The 18,134-nt window shown below is 49.1% G+C and overlaps 1 protein-coding gene across 1 annotated transcript; it reads left to right on the top strand.

The window, feature by feature from the left end:
- Positions 1-5,890: 5,890 nt before the first annotated feature.
- LOC132648106 (RING finger protein 225) lies at positions 5,891-9,435 on the top strand. Its single transcript, XM_060368682.1, has 2 exons — positions 5,891-6,213; positions 6,623-9,435. Exon 2 carries the CDS (start codon positions 6,742-6,744, stop codon positions 7,819-7,821), a length of 1,080 nt encoding a protein of 359 aa, XP_060224665.1. The 5' UTR covers positions 5,891-6,213; positions 6,623-6,741; the 3' UTR covers positions 7,822-9,435.
- The last annotated feature ends 8,699 nt before the right edge of the window (positions 9,436-18,134 follow it).

Genomic DNA, 18,134 nt, shown 5'->3' with positions numbered 1-18,134 from the left:
GCCTGGTCTTATTGTCCTGATCTCGTGCAGATAACCATAGCTGCAGTGAGTTCATTAGTACAGTGGCCAAGTCATTTCCAGAGGACAGCGTTTTCCAGCACTGCTTCCCATCCTTTGGCTCTTATATTCCTCTGCCCCTTCTATGATGTTTCCTGAGCTGGGCGGGCAGGGCTGTTGATACAGATACCCCATTTAAGGCTGAACACTTAACAGTTTCTTTTTTTAATTAATTAACTAATTTATTTATTTTCTCCTGATTCCACGCTCTGTCCTTCTTCTCCCATTCCTCCTCCTCTATTCCTCAGATAAGGGGAGCTGGCCACTACCCACCCACCCCAGCTCATCAAGTTGTATCAGGACTTCGTGCTTCCTCTTCCTCTGTGGCCTGGTGAGGCAGCCTCACCAGGGGGAGTGATCAGAAAGCAATCAATAGTCCATGTCAGAAACGGCCCCAGCTCCCCTTACTAGGGAATCCACATGAAGCTGCTGTGTCTGTGTTCAGGGATAAAGATGGAGCACAGACTAAGGGAATATCCAACCATTACGTAACCCATCCCGAGGAAGAGAGCCAGCCTCTGACACTATTAATGATATTCTGCTATGCTCACAGACAGGAGCCTAGCATAACTGCCCTCTGAGAGGCTCCACCCACCAGCTGATGGAAACAGATGCTGAGACTCACAGCCAAACACTGGGTGAAGATAAGGAGTCTCGCAGAAAAGTTAGAGTAAGGAGAGAAGGACCCGAAGGTGCCGGAAGATCAACAGAGCCAACCGACCAGTGCGCAGTGGGGCTTGGGAGCCTGAAGCACAAGCCGAGGACCATGCCTAACAGTCTATAATTCTCAGTTCTTGGACCAGTTACAAATCTCAGCATTAACTTCCCGCACTGCAGAGAGGCTCCTCCGGCCAAGGCTGAGGACAAGGCACTGTACTTTTCTCCACAGCATTTTCCAGTCCCAGCTGCGTAACAGCCACCGATTTGTTTACTATCTGTCCATTCTATGTGCTAGAGGTTCTAATAGGACAAACTTGGAGTCATTTTGGCTCACTGGATTCATGTATCCCCCAACCCCAGCACATTGTCTGGCAGACCCACAGGCAACATAAATAGTATCTTTATGAATAAACATAACTAGACTGAAGAAAATTATGTGTGTTGTTATTATAACCATGTAAAAACACCTGTGAAAATAAATTTCATTATGACAATGTTGTGCTGACTGAGGTAAGTGGGAGACTTATTTTTTTTTCCTTTCTGAAGACTCGGGGTGTTACTCATTGGTAGAAAAATTGACAAGCATGTGTGAGCCCCCAGATCCAACCCTCAGTACTGCAAAAAGAAGACAGCATTCTTTCCTGAGCATTCTTTCCTGAGCAAACTTCTATACATATTTGGAAATTAGTGGGGTTTTTTTTCCTTCCTATAACAAACCATGGGATGTCCAAATGTAATAAATTCTAAACAAAATCCGTTGAAACGTTTCAAGTTTTCGTGCTGGGTTTTCATTGAAGGGATGGTACAAACATAAGTGAGGAGCTGTGTCTCCATGTGACATTCTCTCTCTGTGTCTGTCTCTCTGTGTCTGTCTCTGTCTCTCTCTCTCTCTCTGTGTCTCTGTCTTTGACTCTGTATCTCTCTCCCATGTGTATGAGTGATTTCCCTGCATGCATGTCTGTGCACCACATGGATGCTTGGTACTTGGTGGAAGCTGTAAAGGGGCAACAGAGCCCTTAGATCTGGACTTGCAGACAGTTGCCTGCTACCTGACATGGGTTCTGGGAAACAAACCTAGATCCTATGCAAAAACAGCAAATGCCTTTAACCAATGGGCTATCTCTCCAGCTTCTGATGTTCTTAAGGAATTTGGTGACTGTGCTTGCACAATTTATCCATATTTAAAAAAAATAAATGTATCAAACACTGCATTGGACTCCTCCTGTGTCCCCCAAAGGGCCATTTCAGAAGGTGGTGTAACTTTTAGGAAATGGGATCTTGTACTCTAGACAGGTCATGGAAGTAGGTCTCTGAGGATGAACACTAGGGCTCTTCCTTTTTGCTTCCTGGCTACCACAAGGTGAAAAGTTAGTGAGTCACAATATACTGCTCAACATAGTCTCAAAAGCAATGGGGCCAACTAACCCAAACTTTCCTACACTGAAACCAAGACAAACCTGTCTCCTTTATAATTTAATTATCTCAGGAGTTTTGTTACAGTAACGCAAAGCTAACAAACACAATTCAATTCCAGAAATATATACAATGAAAATTAAACTCACAGTTTTAGGATAGTTTTAGATTTACTTGCAAAGATTTAGAAACTTGCAAAGATTCCCAGTGTTGTCAAAATCACCACACCTTGTTTCTTGTGTTAATTTATACCTTACATTAATACAAATTAACATTCTATATTATAACCAAGGACCCAGTACTGGTATGTTATTGCTCACTAAGAGGACACTTTAAATTTCCTTGGTTTGTCCTCAGTGACCTTATTCTGTCTCAGGATATTCACAGCACAATTGTCTCTCCTGTTTTCTTGGACTCTTCCATTGAATTCTTGGTTCCTGGAGGCCAGGCACCCTCATCAGTATCAATGTCTTCTGAAACTGGACCTCTGCAAATGTTGGATTTAATCGACCCAGTTGCTATTTTAAAATGTCAACTGTTTGATGGAATGATTTAATACTTGCCTCTGAGCAGCATTATCTGCCTTGACATCTATCCCTCCAATATGAACAGTGAGATTTCCCTTGGCCCTGAGGTTTTATGAAGGGGTTCATTTATTAGAGCTGGCAGATCTGTGGTGCAAGGCTCACTTCATAGGAAAGTGTATCCCAGCCCTGTACCTGGGGTACCACCTGGGCCTCATCTTTGATTGTCAGAAGAACTGGATGAAAAACACCCCGTTGCTTTTGGCTGTTCCACCTTGGGCGGCTTCCCAAGGACACTCTGAGGCCTCTGCCTCAGGCAGCTGTGGGGATCTGTAGATGAGTGCTAGCAGTGGCTGGAGCCTATTGTTTTATATTCCATAAAAGAAATGTACGTACTACATTGCATGTTGTTTTATATTATGTATCCAGTTCTTACAATGTGCAATATTATGCAGTAACTATGTTTATCCCAATGAGAGCTTGGGAAACCCAGGCGCAGAAAAGGTAGCCTGCAAGTACACAAAGGGTGAGGAACAGACCTAGAATCTGGGCTCAGGACTGCCGAGGCACACACATCCCCCAACCCAGTGTTTCTCAGTCTTCCGAAAGCTGTGACCCTTTATCACAGTTCCTCATGTTGTGGTGACCCCCAACCATAAAATTGTTTCGTTGCTCCTTCATAACTGCAATTTTGCTACTGCTATGAATTCTAATGTAAATAAATGATATGCAGGATTTCTGATACATGACTCCCGGAAGGGGTTTTGGCCCCTTTGGTTGAGAACCACTATTTTAAGACAAGAGCTTATAAAACTAGATTAGTTAGGTTGTCAAGGGAGGGTCCGACCATAACCGGGAGATTTTCTGGGAGCATGGCTGTTTCCCATTTACCCAGGTTCTCAAAAATCAAATAATCCAGTAAATAATACTATCTGATATGTTCAAGATATGAGCAGGATTCTGGTAAAGCCAATTCACATCCTATTTAGCATGCATATTGAGCTACTTGTTGTCAACCTAAGATCCAATTTAACACATTTTTCTTCCCAGGGAAACTCCAGTTTCTCAGCATGATCATGCTTCTATGTTTATAACTGCAGACAATATGGCTGGCACTGGGCTTTATGGTCCCTTAGGTCAGGTGGCTATGGCCTACTCTCCAGATGTCACGGACCCTCCTCACTGCTCCAAGGAAGTCCTTACACAACACCTTTTTGAGTCCTAAGAATGAACATTTGTCCCTTAGATATAAAAATAATTGAGATGCTGTGTTCCCCTCAAACTAGGGGTGGTGGTTTCTGCCTGTGGTTCCAATACTTTGGAGGCTGAAACAGGAGGCTTGCTGTTGGAAGCAGTGAGTTCCAGGTCAGCCGGAGTTATAATGTGGGATACAGTCTGCCCAGAACAAAAACCAAAGACCTATCCAAACACAGTAAATGCTGTCGTTGTTCAAAGTCCTTTAATTACAGAAAGCATGGGCCAAAGTTACACCAGTGTCTTTGAAAGATTGTTCCGTACTTTGGGACCTAAACTAACATGAGCTAACACAAGAAACTTGGTCACATGCTGTTCTCTTACGCTGGAAGATCTGCTTCAGATCTCACTTCAAGCAAGTCTGTGGTCTTTGTGGAAGTCCCAAGGTCCATATCCAGGGATGATTTTGTCTCCTGGGGGACTGGTTTTGCTTGTCACAACTGGGACACTTCGTTATTGACTTCAAATGGGTAGAGAGGCCAAAGACGCCACTTAACATCGGCCGTGCACAGAACAGCATGGGCACTGAAAGTTCATGGAGACCAGAGGTCAGTGGGTGTGAAAATAAATGACAGGCTACAGCTGCTAAAGCTTATGTGCTTTGTCTAAACACGTGCAATGTATGTCCAAACATACACGTCTCTAGAGCTCTTACATGACCTTTTGGGCACCTTTGGTGTGGAGCCAGAGTGGGTGAGAAGAGCTCCAGAGATGCACCTTAACCCTCTTGCTCTGTGCACCTCTCTTTTTGAGACACTCTTTCTTGTTAGCATTGTGAGCAGAGCACACACCTGATCAGAGCTTAAAGGATCCAGTTAGAAACTGTGAGAGACACGTGCTGAAAGTGGGCATGTGAGAAACACAAAGACATTTAAAGCTCCCATTAGCTTGGAGTCAGTCTGCAACCTTTCAAGGCCAGAGGGTAGCCTTTTTGTTATCCCACTGACCAGCCCTCTCAACACTGTTCCCATCACCAAATGAGACATTTTTAAAAATCAAATTGCCCCCAAGAGAATAATTATTAATCCTGAAACTAGATAGTTAACGTTTTAAAACAAGTTTTAACTTAAGGCTTTAACTTTAAGGCATAGTAATTCACTGTTCACATTGAGTAAAATTCTACTTATTTCCCTCCAGAGACTAATTTTTGGTTTTTGTTTGGAGACAGGGTCTCATGTAGCCCAGGCTGGTCTGGAGCTTGGTAAGTATTTGAGGATGCTTTGAATTTCTAAGCTCCTGCCTCCGCCTCCCAAGTGGTTGGATTATGCTGCTGTGCCCACTTGATGCCAGCGCTCAGGATGGCATTCAGGTTTGTGTGCCAGAACTCTCCCAACTGAGCTGCATGCCCAGCCAGCGCTTGCTGGTTCCTCACCGCTTTCTTTCTGTTCTCTTTCTTTAAACTGCTTCCCAATCATCATTTCGGCAGCTATTCCTGGAGGCACCTTGGGATCTTCAGAGACTCCAGGACAGAAAGTGTAGTGTTCCTACCACCTGTAATAAATAATAATAGTGATGATGATGATGATAATCTTACAAAGCTATCTTTCTCCCCTTTCTTTGCTGAGTGTGGAGCTGCGTGGCCATTTTTTTCTTTCCACGGGGCGAGGGGCGTGGCACCTGGAGAGACAGCGGATGTCTGAATATCACCGTGCAGGCTGTACCCAAACGCTCCTGTACCTTACTGCAGAAGCTACATCTTGCTGACTTGTATCTTTGGAATTCCATAAACCATAAACCTTAGCGTTTTCATGAACTCAGCGCCTATCCCACATGAAGCGGAGAGTTTTGTGTTCTCGGTATCTGAACGACTAAAGTTAAAGTGGAGCCTTGGAGGAAGGAGGTGGGTGAGGCTAGCTGCAGGTTTTAAACTGGACTTTTCCTTGTGTGAACTTTCTTGCCAACTTCCTTCTGCTCTGCCTCTGTAGCCGCCTGGTACTAGAAACAGCTGCATCTACAGTGGTCGTTGCCAGGAAAACAGCAGGACTCTGTTCCCAATCTGTCTTCTCTCCCTATACTCAGGAAGCAACATTTCCGAGGAAGAAAAGGGTATTATCCGGTTCCCAAATTTCCTCCAAATGGCGAAGGGGAAAAAATGCCCTTCTCCGCTTCCACTCCGACTTGGGCACTGCACCGCCGCCTGGTCCCTGCTAATAAAAGCTCAAAGCGTAAATGGCTTGGGGATTATTGGCTCTCGTCCTTGGACCGAGACATGAGATCACGATTTTCAGCCTGGGAAGGAACCGCCTCTGCCAGGCTGCTGAGGCCGCCGCTTCCCCTCCCTGCGCGGGTCCTGCATTACATCACGGTGAGCTCTGGTTGGTAAGGGGAGAGGAGAGTTCTCCAGGGACCTAACCCCAGACAGGGAAGGATAAAACAGATACAAAGGACGGGTGGGAGGAGGGATGCCGAGGAAGTGGAAAAAAAGGCAAAAGCGGGTCCCAGCAGCACAGCCTCTGTAGCGGCTGTGTGTACAGGCGAAACGGATCAGCCTTAAGGAACTGCACCCCCAAACGCACCCAGCCCACCTGAACCCCAATTTTAAGTTCCACATAAACCAGTACAGAAAGCTGTCAGCAGAGGACTAGGGGTACCTCAGTCGGGCGCCCCCGGTCCTGGAAGGACTAGAGCATCCGCACTGGGGTGGGGTGAGGTGGGGTGGGTGGACCGGAGGGCCGGGCGGGGGCGCAGCAGCCAGCGGTTACTTCCCCCGCCAGGCGACAGCAGTCGGAGGGGGGAGGCAGAAGCGCCTCCTCCCCGCCCTGAGCCCGGGAGGCAGCTCAGGGGGAGAGAGGAAGGTGCCTCACCCAGCCCCCCATGAGGGGCGGACGGTGCCATGGCAGCTCCCGCGAACGACAGAGGCGGTAGCACCCAGAGCAGGAGCAGCAGCCCCGGGAGCCGAGAGGGAGCTGGGGGCACTGCGGCTGCGAGAGGTCGCGACGGCGACGACGGGGACACCGCCGGAGCCCGGGACCCCGCGGCGTCCGTCCCCGGCCTCCCCCCTCCGCTCGAGGACTACGAGTGCAAAATCTGCTACAACTACTTCGACGCGGACCGGCGCGCCCCCAAGCTGCTGGCCTGCCTGCACACCTTCTGCCAGGAGTGCCTGAGCCAGCTGCAGCTCCGCGCCGCCGCCGCCGCCGCCGCCGCCTCCTCCTCCGGCTCGGCCCCCGAGCGCGCGCCTCGCCCTCCGCCCTGGCACGGGCCGCCCGGCGCGATCGCGTGCCCGGTGTGCCGCCACCGCACGCCGCTGCCGGACAGCCGCGTGCACGGCCTGCCCAACAACACCAAGCTCGCCGAGGCCTTCCCGCTGGCCCTGCGCGCCGCGCACGACCCCCTCCCCCAGGACCGCCTCCCGCCGCTGGCCTCCCGCCGCCCCGCGCCCACCGCCGCCGCCTCCCCGCCGCCAGCCCCCGCCCCGCGGCCCGAGCCGCCGGCGCCACCCCCCGCTGAGGACGCCGCCCCCGGAGCTCGGGGACGCCCGGGTCTCCGCGCCCCGGGCGCCTACGAGAGCTGTCAGAACTGCAAACGCGCGGCTCTCACCGCCGGCTGCGTGTGCGTGGTCTTCTCGTTCCTCTCCATGGTGGTGCTCCTGTTCACCGGCCTCATCTTCGTCAACCACTACGGTGGCGGCGGCGGCGGTGGCGGCGGCGGAGGTGGGGGGACCCCGGGCAGCGGTTCGGTCCCCGGCCCCGCCCCAGCCACCGGCTCTCCTTCGCCCTCTCCGGTGGGACCCATCTGCCTGTCGGTGGCTAGCATCCTGGCGCTCTTCTCGGTGGTGGTCACCTGGATCATCTGCTGGCTCAAGTATCGGCCCGAGGGGGCGGCCGCGGGCTCCGCGGGAAGCGGCGGCGGGAGTGGCTCGAGGGCGCGGGCGGCTGCAGCCCCCGGCGGCTCCAGGATGGGCGACACTTAACGGGCAGGCACACCTGAGCGGCCGCGGGGGACCCGGCCTTGGACTCAGTGCACTGGGGGTTTCTCCCCGCTCCGTGTGTGACCACGGGCCACTGAGTCACTTCGGAGGGGGGGAGCTCGGTCCCCCGCCTCTTGATCTTTCCGTTCCCTACTTCCTTTACCTTGGGCGAGAGAGGGAGACAGAAGAAAAAGGGATGCTGAGGTTGTGTGTGTGTTGGGGGGAGGGTCCCCTTTTATCCAGACCTCTGCCTTACGCGCCACCCCCATCCTGATCAGAGAGTGTGGCTGTCCCTTCCCCAGAGCCCGAGGATGTGCGGGAAGCGGATTCCTGGCGCCTGGAACTTGGGCGCGCGTGCTCGCCCGCAACACTTGTGAACATTTGCCTAAAGGAAAAAAAAAATGAATAAGATGTAAACGCAGACGATCTTCCTGGTTCTCGGAGATACCGGGAGGGCAGAAACCGATAGCTAGTTAGTCCGGGGCCCGGCGCCGAGAGATGAGCATCACGTTGGACTTAGCCGGAGCAGCCGGTCAGCGAGGAGCCGGACAGGTGCTCAGCGCGCGTGCGCGCCCCGGGCTGGCTCTGTTCTTTCCCAAGCCGGCGCGCACTCGCTGGCGATCCGCTGCTTTCCGCCTGGTGGCTGGAGCCGAGCCCAGAAATCTCATCTCCTGGAGGCTTGAGGTTGTTTTAGTCTCAGTATTATTGCCAGGAAGTCATTTTCTTCTTCTGTAACCGGACTCGACTCAGGGAGCTTAAAGAGCCTGACCTCCCTTCTCTGGAAACTGACTGACTGTTGCCCCCACCTGGAAGACACTGAAAAGCTATTTATTCAGAGTATAAACTATAGGTTTCCAACTTTCCTGTGAACCCTCCCCCATTTCACTTAAAAATAACTTATTTTTTTGAATATATAAATCTGAAAGTTTTGCACATGAGGATCTTCAAAAGTTGTTTTGAGCCGTGTCGTTTCTCTCTTACCTCTGATCCCAAATGCATTTCAAAACAGTAAGCAGAAAAATCAAGGTGTGTTGGCAATTCACTCAAGATTTTATACTGTGAAACAATAACTTCCAACTATATAAAAACGTAAATAACAATGCCCAAAGATAAACTGAAAAGTGTCTCTGACTGTCAAGATAATGTACGTTTATCATATTTTGAGTTTAACTTTCTGCTGTCGTGGAATCATTGAAACGTCCACAGCCAATGGGGGGGAAAGTACACATCGACGTGATTTTGAGACTAACGGAACGATTTGTGTGTTCAGTGCACGTGGCTTAGTTGCCTTTTCAAAGGAAAGACATGGATCTAAGTGTATTTTGCATGAAAACAAATGTCTTATTCCACCTTTTGGAAGTTGGAAAAAGATAAGTTTTCATACTTAAAAAAAAAAAAAAATCAGCGATGCCACCGAGGGAGTGCTGTTTATCCTCATGTATAATGTTGCCTGCATGATGCCCTCTCTATTAACTGAACTTGAATGGCGCATTTATATCTGTCTTATGTGTGAAATAATTTATTGGCCATCCAAAAGTAGCTTGGCTGCAATTTAGGAACCACAATATGGTGTGTTATGTGTCTATGCTGTCTTAATAAAAACAGGAAGCGTTTATAGAAAATAAGACACACTGGGTTTGGTACATTTTTATTTCACCGTGAAGTCCGCTCCAAGCAATTTGCACAGCCTTTCTTCTGCTTGGATAGATGTTCCCATCCAGATCCCAATTGCACACTTTCAATGAGGCTGACAGAGAAGTAGCTCACACATTCGAGTGGAATTGGTTAAGATGAGCATTTTGTGTATTTCTGAGCTTTTTTTATCTTGCTTTAAAAAAAAAAAAAAAACTTGTATGGGTGCATGTATGTCAGTGTGCTGTGTATGTTCCTGGTGCCCGCAGAGGCCAAGAAGGTCTTGGATTCCCCTGGACCTGGACTTACAGACCCGGTGTGAGAAGGCATGAGGGCCTGGAGACAACCCCCCACCCCCACCCCACAAGCCCTCTGAAGACCTCCTGAGAACTGTTGTAGTATTCTGGAGAGAGAACAGTTTAGTCCCCTGCAGCTGGAACAGGCACAAAAACTAGATTCTGATGTCACGCCGTTCTTGGTTTCTGCGAGCTGTGTCTCAGTCCCAAATAAGAGTCACATTTCAGAGATGAGTGGTGACTTATTTATACTGCAAACATCTTGTGCTGCTTTTATATTTATTTATGTTTCACCCACCCTTTCCTTGCCTCTGGGGCAGATGTTCTGTTTGCAATCACTATGACCAAAATACATGAACACAGCACACGTATATTCATGTATATTCGGATGCATATGCAGGACATACGCATACTAGTAACAGATCTTGGCTTGGCGGATGTGGCCATGTGTACAGAGACATGTGTTTGCTATTTCATTCCCTTCAACTGGCAGCCTGAAGTTACTTGGGGACCAGCTTGCTTCTTATAGTTTATTTATGCTCCCCAGAAGTGAACCAGGGATGGAGGCTGAGCTGTTCCTCATACAGGAGAAATGCATCTTTGAATTGCCCCCATCACAAGGAGAGCCACATTTTGCTTCTTTCACAGATTGCACAGGTAGAATTCTTATTAAAAAAAAGTTAGAATCATTGAAAATCAAATAGGTACCATTTGTGGTTCAGTCATTAGAGATATTTTTCACCTTGGCTGACCTGGCTTTGGTGGCTAATTTCTAACTTTGTTACCATCAAAATGAGCCAATGAAAATGTTTGTTCCCTGCCCTGGCATCAGGTGTGTGAACCTCTTTCATTTTGCTGATTTGATTTAATCATACACCCAGCATCCTTTGCTACTTTTATATTTATACATACCTCTTTATCCACCCTTTCTTTACCTTCCAGTACAGAACTTGTTTGCAATTACTATGGGAGGGAGGAAAGTCTTCTCCACTTGTGTATATGGATATGTATGTTTTTGTTGTTGTTGTGGGTTTGGTTTGTTTGTTTTTGAGACAGGGCTTTTCTGTATAGAAGTCCTGGCTGTCCTGGAACTTGATTTGTAGATGAGGCTGACCTCGAACTCGCCGAGATTCTGCCTCCTGAGTGCTAGGATTAAAAGTGTGTGCTGGTATTAGATATGTCTTAAATAAGCACACAAGTAACAGAACTTGGCCTCCATAAGCTCCTGACATAGCAACACTTTAGACAAAACAGGAGTTTGGAAAGTCATTCCTGAAATAGTATCTGCACTGTCTACAGGGCTTCTGGGATATCTACAGGGCACCTTTCTGGGAGGCACCTTTCCATGGCATTTTCACCCCTCAGCATCTTAAAGGAGACTGAGTCATTCCTGGATACGGGTCCATCTTAAGAGTAGGAAAAGTCCAGTAAAATTAGATCTCATAGCCTCTTGGAAACTTGGAGCTTTCCTGACTTCAGAGTTCCCAGCTGCAGGTTCGTCTAAATTTCCAGTGTTTATCCTGAGAGTGAGGGTTTGACCCTGCTTGGTCAACCCTGAATGCCCCATGATCTGATGAGGAAGATCCATACCTCCAGAAACCTCATTAGCACCTGCAGCCAGGAGCTATGTTCTGATGATTGATTTCTTCGTATCTGGGGGACCTTGGGGGAATCATTTGACCTCTTTGGACCACAGACTCTGCATCTGTGAATTTTGAAAGAAAATTCTCTGTGACCCACCCCTGCCTCAGAAGGTTGGTAGGAAGATTTGTACTCATGGGAGGAACCACCAAAGTGCCCTGGAAACTGAGGTTCTTGCTTTCATTCGAGGTGGTTTATTTATTTATTTTTATTTTCATTTTTATTTACTTGGGATGTACCAAGGGTGCCCCTCCCTCCTCTCCATCCAGTCTTTGCCTTCTCCTCTTCCCCTCTCCCTTTCCCCCAGTAAAGGAGATCCCCTCTTCCCTGTAGCAACCTTCCCCAATTGTCAAGTCACATCAGGACTAAGCATATCTTCATCCCCTGAGGCCAGGTAAGGCAGCTCTGTCAGGAGGAAGTGATCCAAAAGCAGACAATAGCAGTCCATACTAGAAACAGCCCACCCCCCATCCGCTCACCAGGCATCCCATATGAAGACCAAGCTGCCCATTTCCACGTGCTACATGTGTGCAGGGGGGCCTAGATCCTGATCACACATGCTCGTTAGCTGATGTCTCAGTCTCTGAAAGCCCCCAGGAGACTCTGTTGGTCTTCCTGTGAGGTTCCTGTCCCCTCCAGGTCCTTCCAGCTTTCCCCCAGCACTTCCACAGGACCCCCCCCCCCCGCCCCCTCAACTCTGCCCTATGCTTGGCTGCAAGTCCCAGCATCTGTCCTTCCGCTGCTGGCTGGAGCCTCCCAGAGGACAGTCAAGTTAGGCTTCTGTGAGCAAGCATAGAAGAGTATCATTATTAGTGTTAGGGGTCATTCAAGGTTTTAATTTCACCTTTGCAGAGAGTTCTGCCATGTTGGCTACCTGCCCCAGACACCAGAACACTCACTATCTACACTTTCTGACATGTAAAGTTGCCTACTGAAGTCTTGTTTATTTGTGGTGTTGAAGGGAGAGCGCCATGATTTGTAATCAGAATGTAAAGTCAAGGACAGAAACCTTGTTTTTCTGGTCCTCCCACCAAGCATTGATGAGTCCTCTGCACAAAGTGAGTGGCTAAAAGGACAGTTTTAAGTTGGCAGAGGAAAACTCCAGGACAAATGTTGGACAGCCTGGTTCCCAGACTCACTCTGACAGCCAGGACTCCGGAAATCAGAGGGCTATGGCAAAGGCGTGTGTGTGTGTGTGTGTGTGTGTGTGTGTGTGTGTGTGTGTGTGATAAGTTTATTTTTTAAAGGTGGAGAAACTAAAGGCCAAGGATTTGCACAAGGAAGACATAGGTCTGAGCCCCAGCATGCCTAAAACTGAGGGTGATGGTGGATGGTTCCTGGAATGCCAGCCCTGGGGAGGTGGAGACAGGAGGATTCAGAGTTCAAGTCACCTTCCACTGTATATGTAGGTGCGCTACTCCAGATCCCATCTAAAAACAAAACAAATGTGTGAGGAATATATTTACAAAAATCACGCTGAGTCCTGAGCAACCCTGCAGGGAAACTTGTACTGCCTACTCATTGACAGAAAAGGATATTTGGCTTCTGTTTCTAAGCATTTCTGAAGTGTGACATTTAGGATGTGTTTGTGAGCATGTTTATACTACGCTTTCTACGGTGAGGGTCATCTATAGTCTTGGCAGAGGGCTTCTCCACAACACCGAAAATCAGCTCTTTTCCTCGGTCGTCCCGTCCCAGTTTTATTAATTCATCAAGCCTGTTCACTAACCTGCTAATTTTATGGATCTCAGTAGCTCCACCGTCCGATTGATTCTGTAACCCAACTAGTTCTCTCTCTCTCTCTCTCTCTCTCTCTCTCACACACACACACACACAACTTAATTCCTAATTGCTAATACCTGTATTTTACATTTCTGCTTTCACACAAAGGTGAGTAACGTGACGTTGTGGTCATGCAGCCTCGCCGAGTAGAAGCGTCTCTTTCATCCTTTGAAGTCGAGTTTATTGTAGATGTTAGAGTGTGGCTTAAAAGACTGGCTATTGTTTGGGCAGTCGCTGTCTCTAGGATGAGTGTTGGAAGCAACTGCCGCCGATCTTAGTTTGAAGTCCGGTGGATGAATCAAGTGCAGGGGAGACTGCATCTGTCCTTCCCTAGGTCTCTTGATTGTCTGTGGAAGATAAGCTTTATAAGGATTACCCCATCTACTATTCCCTTCAATCAGTTTTGATTCTGAGGTTTCTGTTCTCTTAAACAGACCTAAACTACGCCAAAGAGGAGCAATTTTGTTTCCGTGATAAATTTGCAACCATTCCTGATCATAAGACATTTGGGGAAGTGAGTGTTTATAATCCAATCACCAAGAATATTCCTAGGAGCCTCAGAAGAATGCACACATTTCCTTTACAAAAACAGTTGTCTTTGCATGTAAAATTGGATTATCTTTGGTTTAGAAATGCCAATTTCCAGGGGGTCCAGTGTGCGTGTGTGGGAGGGGCTGGAATGAGAGAAGGGTGGGTAGTCTCCCTAACCTATAATATTTCAAAACAAACCCCCCCCCGTATAAACACGAGAAAGTGCCTAATCTTTGCAGAAAGACACTTATTTCAACAGCTATTTTACAAAGCGAGAACTATGCGGTCCCCTCGGGCACTGAGAAGACTCTATCACATATAACTTAATATTTCTATCGTGCGTTCGTTGACCAAATAATTTTCCAATCGAACTTGAGGGGTCGAGATGGTGTTGCGTCTGCCCTTACCGTTTGCGGGAGGAATTATAACTCCTAGTGAGAATTAGACAGTTTTGTCGGGATGGGGGGGGATGAGGGGAGCGGGAGGAGGGTGACTCGGAGGGGCCACCCCGGCAAGGAAAATGATCTGTCTGCACAGGCCTATTTCATACTGGACGCGCAGAGCAAATTTGTTTCTCAGTTTCGGCGCAGTTTCTTTCGCAGGTCCAAAGGGACCCGGTGGGCCTGGGGAAGGATGAGGATGCTCCCGCCCTCGGAGGCACAGTGGATTGGCCGGGGCCGGGAGCAGGCGACGCGGAGGTTTTTCTAAAAGGCGCCCCAGGTGCTTCTCTAAGCTGCTAACACGGAGAGCAGCACATTTCACACCTTAATGAAGCGCCACCGTCCCCCTAATCTCACTTTAATGAACTCGACCCTACTGGTCCTTTTTCTTTCTTTTTCTTTTTCTTTTTGCTAGAAAAGTTTTGCAGGAGAGGGTCAGTAGTGATACTTTGGAACTAAAAGAGACCTATTTAATAGTTTAACCATCGCTTTAGCTCCTCTGTCCCGCGTGCGTCTGTGTGTGTCGGGGCGCCGTGACAGCTGTAACCTACGGGCAGTGCCTTGTGAATTGCGGTTTTTCTGTGGACTTTCCCACCCCTGCTAGGGCTCCTGAGATCTCAGCCCACTCAGAGAACCGAAGCAGGAGGATCTCTTGAGCCTAAGGGTTGGCGACCAGCCCGAGCAACATAGTGAGACCTCAACCTATAAACAAATAGACACAGATTTCGGACGATTTCTGAACAGGCGGTTAAGTCCTGCGGTTAAGTGGGCAAAATATGTCCAGGACACTTGTGGTCGTGGTCAGGGCTACATCTCGCTCTTTTGGTGCTGGGGACAGGTGCAGATTTTGGCTCCAGTTTTGTTGGTGTCAGAACTAGCTAGAGAGAGCTAGCTAGAGCTGAGGGAGCTGTTATGTTCCTTTATAACTTTAATTAAAGTTATAACTTTAATTAAAGTTAATTAAATTTATAACGTTAATTCTATGCCCTGGGAACCAGGGGTCGGTAGATTTGCCCTGACACAGACCCGCCTTCAGTCCTGTAAAGCAGAACTAGTCTTGATTTTTCTATGGTTGAGCACAGTCGCCTACGGTGACTCCCTCTGAGCCTGGAGAGCTTGTAGAGGCTAGCTCCGGGATTCAGGGGCCGCTTCTGCTTCTGTCCGAAGACCTGTGGGCATTCGCAATGAGGATGCGGGCAGGGTGGGGGAGGGTGGGAAGAGGAGGGCGGCAACCACCTTAGAGATTTCCGGGAAGAATCCTGGGGCTGGGGTCCTCTCTATCACCCCACCAACCTTCTAAGCAGAACACAGCCTCTGACCTGCTAGGAGCTCAGCCTTGCGTCTGCTACCCTCCCCTTCTCTTCTATCCTCCCCCCCCCCCCCCCCCCCGTCCCAGCTCAGGTGCCAACGTGGAAAGGAGATCCAGAAGGCAGAGGACCAGGACAACTCCAAGGTTCAAAGGCGCCGTTCAGAAATGTGTGAGAGGAACCAGCTGTCTAAGGAGATAAAAGGAGGGAGAGGGAGAGGAAGGGAAGAAAAAAGGAGAGAGAGAGAGAGAGAGAGAGAGAGAGAGAGAGAGAGAGAGAGAGAGAGAGACTCATTCTCATGTGTCCCAGGCTGGTTTCCTTGTATGACTGCTGATATCACGGGTCACACCACAACCACCAAAGCAGGCTCTGTAGCTCCTGAGGGTCGAACCTAAAGGAGGCAATTTACCAGTTGAGCCACACTCCCAGCCCGGCTGTCTCTGTGTCTTATCCACTCAGTCATCTAGATCCCTGTTTGGCTGAGAAGGCTGGTTTAGCCTCTCCCTGCCTCCGCAGTTGTAGCCCAGGCCTCCCGCATGCCACCCAAGAGCTCTGCCACAGTCACACCCAGACCCTGTTTGTGTAAACTTGGTTTTCAGCCTCAGGAGTCCACAGTGACCTTTCCCAACCTCAGGATCTAAGATATTATCACTTTGAATGACCAGACAGAATTTTTTTTAAAGCCCTGGGTTCTCACCAGCCACCCTCACAGCTCATCAGGAAGTTCACGGCAGGGCTACCCAAAGAACCGAGGCTCGCCCCGGCTGCCGTGTGGGCTCACCCACCCTAAGTGGACAAACGTGCTCAGAGAGTGGGGCTTCCTCCCTGCGCCAGAACTGCAGAGAGGGTCCTGCTTCCTCTCTGCAGAGAGCCAGAACTGCAGAGAGGGTCCTGCTGCCCGCTGCACGGGGCCCCCGCCACCGAGGGCCACCAGGACTGCCTTCCCTCTAGTTTTCCCAACTTGGAGCTGGGTGGAGGTAGCTTGAGGTGAGTCTAGACCCACGCGACGGTTCGCGCTGTCAGCTAGACGGGATCTGAAATCGCCTAGAGGTGAACCCCAGGAACACCTGGGAGGGACTGGTTTGGGCCGGACTCCTGCTTGGTGGGAAGGTAGGGCTGCGGAATCCCGGGCACCTGTGCCTGGGGAATGAGCTCCCCCGGTGAGCGCCCACCTTCGGTTTTGTGCCCGCCCCCTGACAGCTAAGCGTGAAAGAAGGTGTTGTGCTGCGCACAGGGAATTCCAGCACCCGGGAAGCGCGGGCCACGCCTGAGTGCTGGGGCCCACCAAGGTCCTCTCAGCCCCGCAGTCCAAGACAGTGATGCAGGCGGAGGTGGAGAGATGCTCAGCAGAAAGGCAGCGGGTGCCCAGCACCAAAGGGATCTTCCGGAAGCCGCAGAGGTGCCAACGCCCTCCAACCCCGGTGCTTTTTGCTGCAGAAGACGCAAAGCCTCTGAAGTTTTCCGTGTATAGTCTTGCGCCTACTGTGTGTCTCACTTTCCTACTATGTGTATCCCTAGAATTCGAAGCCCCATTGTCTCAAGGTGGTCTTGGCTAAAACGCCACCCCCCGCGCGCGCAACCTCGAAGCAGAAACGCTTGTTTAAAATAAAATATTTTTAGTGGCTTTACACCACGAGACGTGTTTTAGAAGGTCACGGAAGTGGGGCAAATTTTCTGAATGCTTCTCAATGGAGATGAGCTAGGTAGGTTCCTGCCTTTTAGGTGTATGGAAGGCAATCTTTGGCTGAGGGTGATGTCCTACGTTTGGGATCCTACAAGTAGAAGTGTTGAGGCAGGAGGATGGTGGGTTTTAGGCCAGCTTGGGCTACAGAATGACTTCCTATCTCCAAACCAACCAACTAACCAACCAACCAACCAACACATATGTGTTTTGGAAATTATTTATATCTATAACAAGGCAAAAAAAGAAAGAAAGAAAGAAAGAAAGAAAGAAAGAAAGAAAGAAAGAAAGAAAGAAAACTGAAGAATTTAGGTATCTTCCTGATCCCAGCTCTCATGGGTTTGATTTGTTTGAAAATTGGGGATCTCAGATTAAACCAGCACCGGAGCCTCTTAGCTGTGGGACTTTGAATGGGCCCATTGGCTTCTCTGTACTCTTTACCCTCTTTAACTAGCTGTTTTGAGCCGTGAGTGTATTGAAAGCACTGCTGGCATAAACGATGCAATCACTAACCATATTACTATCCTAATTTAAGTAATGTTGCCAATACATATGGGTTTCCCCAGTGCCACCAAAACAGTTAACCTGCTAGAGTAGGAAACCTAGGCAGCTGGGCAGGGCAACTCCAGGGTGCCTGAGCTCTTAGGCAGTCAATGCTAGGACTCTAGACTTGTCTCTGGGTCTTAAAGAATAAATAAGACAGAGGCTGAGAGTGGATGGGGAGGGTGACATTTTATTCTGGAGTCCCCATTCTGACACTCCCATAATGTCTATTTTGTTATTTTATTTATTTAGACTCCTGTTGTTGTTGTTGTTGTTGAGACAGGGTTTCATGTAGCCCAGGTTAGCCTCAAACTCAATATGAAGCCTCAGTTAACTTTGAGTTCCCGATCCTACTGGCTCTGCCTCCCTGATGCTGGGATGATGGGCCTGTGCCACCAGGCTGGGGCTCCATAACCTCACCAAGGACAGATGTTATTCGTATGTCCTTCACAAGCTGCTCACA

The sequence above is a fragment of the Meriones unguiculatus genome, chromosome 15, assembly GCF_030254825.1.
Source record: "Meriones unguiculatus strain TT.TT164.6M chromosome 15, Bangor_MerUng_6.1, whole genome shotgun sequence".
Lineage (NCBI taxonomy): Eukaryota > Metazoa > Chordata > Mammalia > Rodentia > Muridae > Meriones > Meriones unguiculatus.
Note: the sequence above shows the minus strand (reverse complement) of the source record. Positions and strands in the feature narration are given on the sequence as shown.

Coding starts and splice junctions, on each gene's coding strand:
- LOC132648106 (XM_060368682.1), top strand. CDS start 6,742: ATGGCAGCTCCCGCGAACGACAGAGGCGGTAGCACCCAGAGCAGGAGC.